General features: G+C 32.9%; 1 protein-coding gene across 1 annotated transcript; it reads right to left on the bottom strand.

Annotated features, from left to right (window-relative positions):
• Nucleotides 1–1581: 1581 nt before the first annotated feature.
• On the bottom strand, nt 1582–4017 carry LOC130982411 (laccase-11-like). Its single transcript, XM_057906409.1, has 6 exons — nt 3894–4017; nt 3616–3767; nt 3285–3529; nt 3069–3197; nt 2018–2944; nt 1582–1878 (listed from the first exon to the last, which is right to left on the bottom strand). Exons 1-6 carry the CDS (start codon nt 4008–4010, stop codon nt 1748–1750), a joined length of 1701 nt encoding a protein of 566 aa, XP_057762392.1. The 5' UTR covers nt 4011–4017; the 3' UTR covers nt 1582–1747.
• Between the last annotated feature and the right edge of the window lie 285 nt (nt 4018–4302).

Here is a 4302-nt window from a genome sequence, read left to right as displayed (position 1 = left end):
AGAATTCTGTAACATCTCATTGAAAATGTGTTAAAAGGATTCTCAGGTATTTGGCTGGAACAGCAACTTAAGGCCTTATATTTCATCCTAGCACTGATTTGCCGTTGTTTGGATTTTCAGACTCTGATTGGGGTTCCGATTTAGATGATAGAAGATCCACTTATGGTTTTTGCATTTATTTTGGAGCCAACCTCATTTCATGCTCCAGCAGGAAACAGTCATCAGTGAGTAGGTCTTCAACAGAGGCTGAATAGAGTAACTCCAAAGAAGTTTAGAAGCAAAGTTAAAGTAACTCCAAAGAAGTGACTTTAATTTTGAGGGAGGCTAATAGAGTATATTGAATTATGGTTAATCAAGATTATTTCTTTAAGCTCAAGATTGGTTCTTTCAGATTGGTTAAATAATAGAATGGTTCTGTTTTCTGTTAGCAGCTAATGCTATATATAGCATATCTTGTGTTGATGTAAACACAGTTTTTAGTTTACAGTTTCTTTACTCAATAATAGAGTTCACTCTGATTTCTATTCCTTCCAAAATCACCTTAGAACTGCTTTCCTTTCCGTTTAAAATTTAATTTTTTAACACAAATTTTATTAAAATATTTTTTATAAGTTTTATAATATTATTTTCTATTTTCACTTTTTATTATCATTTTGATGTTTTTTTTCTCATTTTACGAATTTAATAATTTTTTACTAGTTGAATTTTTATTTATAATTTTAATTTTTTAAAATTTTTGAAGATATATATTTTAATTTATTAATTTTTATTGTTAATCTATTTTTAATCTAGTAATTTTTATTTATTTTTGAATTCTTTATTTAAATAAAATTTATTGTAAAATTGAGATTTTGAAAAAACATTATTTTGTATAGATTTAAGAAATTCAGTGTCATTTAAATTAATATTAGTTAGAATTATTAATATAATTATTTTTTCTCTTAAATCTTTAATTTTATTCATAATTTATACTTTTATTATTAATTTATGTTTTTTATAGTATGTTTTTTTTTACTAAAGCCAAATAAACAACTTAAAAAACAAAGTTGTTTTTGCCATTTTTATATGAGTGGTATCCATAAATTTTATGTCTAAATTATCTAAATGTAAAATATTGAGAAATAAGACCTACTTTTTTTATTAAGTAGTTAAAATATGTGTAATTTATAGAAACTACCATAGATCACCCCAACAACAACAAATAAAAGTTGCAATCATTTTACTATGTTATCCACTCCCCATATAATCATGCATGTGGCCACGAGGGAGTGTTCCAACACTTAAAGTACGTAATTACCTCCTTTTCTTTAAAAGCATATGAATGCGTATAACCTGTGATCATATATAGCATAGCACTTAAACTTGTTATTATGTAATAAGCAAATATATTACTTATATCGTTTTAAATATCTTTGGTGAAATCGTGAAGAAAGTTTTTATAGCAATCTCGATCGTAAAGGGAAGTTAAAATTTTAAATGATGAATGAGAAACAAAAAATAATAATAATCAACAATAATATATATAATTACAGAAAGAATATGTAACATTTTTTTAATATATAATCCAAATCTTTGCTTGCAATATTTCTCAAATTTAATCCCTTTGCTTAAAAATCAAAACTGCAACTTTTGCAGCAAGTATTACACACAAACACAAACATTACAATTTGAGCCTGCTGACAACAACCTTTTATAGCTGTCAATTAAGCTCCCTTAATCACAATCTGGCTTATGATCATTATTATTATTAGCATGCTGGAATGTCCTTTGGTGGAGGAAGAACAGTCTGATCCTCTCCTGGTCCATCTTCTACAACAAATGCGGTTTTCAAGCCCCAACCAGTGTGCAACTCCAAATGACAATGAAAGAACCAAACACCTATATATCCATATATAATATCAAAATAATTTAAGTGTATCTTCTTAACAGTTTAAATCTTTTGGAATAAGTCTTTTCATAATATAGTAACAAAAAAGTTTAGAATTTTATTATTTTTCTTTCGTGAAGAGGTACATACCTGGATTATCAGCCCTGAAACGAATAGCTACCCAACCACCGGTGGGAACTCCAACGGTGTTCCTTTCAATGGGGTCAACCAAATTGTAGTTTGCAGGGTCTTTAGATGGATCAAAGTTACCAACACCAGTTCCAACAACAAAGAAGTTATAACCATGAAGGTGGAACGGGTGTGACTCTACTGTCAGGAGGTTGGTATCTTGAACCACTATCTCCACCGTGGAGTTGAAAGCAACCTTGCTGATTCTTGTCCCTGTTGAAGTTCCAAGATTGGCTGTTAACGGAGCACCCGTGTAGTTGAAAGGTCTCAAAGGCTGGTCAGGGAAATCAGTCTTGAAAACTCCCTTGATATCGAAGTAGTGTGCTTGAAGAAGTGCGGTTTGTGGCATCACAAATGAGATATTGTTCAATGAAGCAAGTAGCCTCGTTCCATTGACACATGTTGGGCAAGGATTCTTGTCTAAACCAATGGTGAAGAAGAGTTTTCTGTCAACTTTGAGAGGAACATTAGCAGGGTACTGTACAGTGTTAAGGCTCTTGAGTTTCTTGTTGTAACTCAGAGCAAAAGCTGAGTCATTGCTAGCAGGAAGTTGATGAGGAAGAGAAGGGATCACAGCGTTTGGAATTCCTTTGTATTGGAGTATAGCTGTGGCAGTTTTGTTGTCAACTGGGATTGGAGCATCCATGAAGGTCCTTGTGGCCATGAAATACCTGCTTGGAACATTGTTGGCATGGACCAAAACGTTTGTGGTTTGTCCTGGTCCAATTAGTATGGAATTTGTGGAGAATGGTTTTGTGTAAACTGCATCAACCTCAACTACTGTGAAGTTATGCCCGGCAATGGCGAAAAAGAGTTCGTCATTGAGGGCAGCATTGATGATTCTCAGCAGGTAAGTTTTGCCTTTCTCAACCTCAATTGCATACGTATCTAACAAACATAACAATGAAATAAATTTGTAATCAGAAGATTGAGTAATTTGCATGCTCTATTAGTAACTACAACTCTTTCTTTTACAAAAGTGATAGATTAAAACTTGGTAGATTTTCCTTACGTTTCTCAGAACAAGGAAATAGAGGTCCTGGTTTGCCATTGATTGTATGTGCATCTGACATGTTTGGTGGTAACCCCATTTGGTTCCCTTGCTTCTCAATCTCTTCCACATCCTTGTTCCACCATTCTCCTGTTTAATGATTGAATTGTTAACTTGCAAAGTCTACTATAATGAACTATTAACTATTAGTTATGATCCAGAAACTGGACCAATTACCTAGAATAACTTCAAATTCTCTTGCTGGCTGTGGAAAAGGAAATGGTGTTCCAACTTTGGGCATGATAACAATTGCACCATACACAGTAGCCCTCAACCACAGAATATGAGCATGCCACCACAGTGTTCCTCTTTGGCCTGTGATATTAAAGTCATATGTGTAGCTGCCACCTGTTTGAATTGGACATTGTGTAATATAAGCTGGTCCATCAGCCCAACCATTACGATATTGTTTAAGTCCATGCCTGTAATAATATATTATAATCAATCATCCACATATATACATATATCATTTTGAGAATTTAGTCATTTATTAAAACTTATAGCCTACCAGTGAATTGACAAATTATATTGTGCATGGTTGGTGACATTGACTAGTACTCTGTCTCCTTCTCTAGCATAAATAGTTGGCCCTGGGTACCTCCCATTTACTGTTACAATGGGTTTTGCATGGCACAGCCTACTCACATTCTTCACTTGAATCTGTGTATGTAGAATATATGATATATAATGTCACCAATGATAATTACATCAAATTAAATAACAATGCTTGCTGATAATGACCATTTATGTATATATGCACATATATTGTATATTCAGATAACTCACATCAAATTGGTATTTCTTTATGGCAGCTTCAACTGGAAAAGAGACTAATCCAAGAAAGACAAAGAATAGTAGTATTAACAAAGATGCTTGACAGCAGAAGCTCTTCCCTGCAGCCATTATATGTTTTTTTTTTCTCTTTGACAACTTCTGTATATATGTCTTTACTTCTGTTTGTGGAAGAGACCATGGAGGTGAAGAAAGGTGGTGAACTAGTATTTATACAAAATTGGTGTAAAGGTTAGGTTGGAGGGTACAAATCAGTTTGTTAAGGAGTGGATAAAATAACAAAGAAACAAGGGTTAATTAGGTAATGAAGTTTTTTTACATCAAGGCTTTTAAGCAATATACTGATAAGGACTTGGAGGACTTTGGAATGCCTTAGAGGCTGAGATTGCTATATGTGCCAAGA

Source organism: Arachis stenosperma, chromosome 5 (assembly GCF_014773155.1).
Source record: "Arachis stenosperma cultivar V10309 chromosome 5, arast.V10309.gnm1.PFL2, whole genome shotgun sequence".
Taxonomy (NCBI): Eukaryota; Viridiplantae; Streptophyta; class Magnoliopsida; order Fabales; family Fabaceae; genus Arachis; species Arachis stenosperma.
Note: the sequence above shows the minus strand (reverse complement) of the source record. Positions and strands in the feature narration are given on the sequence as shown.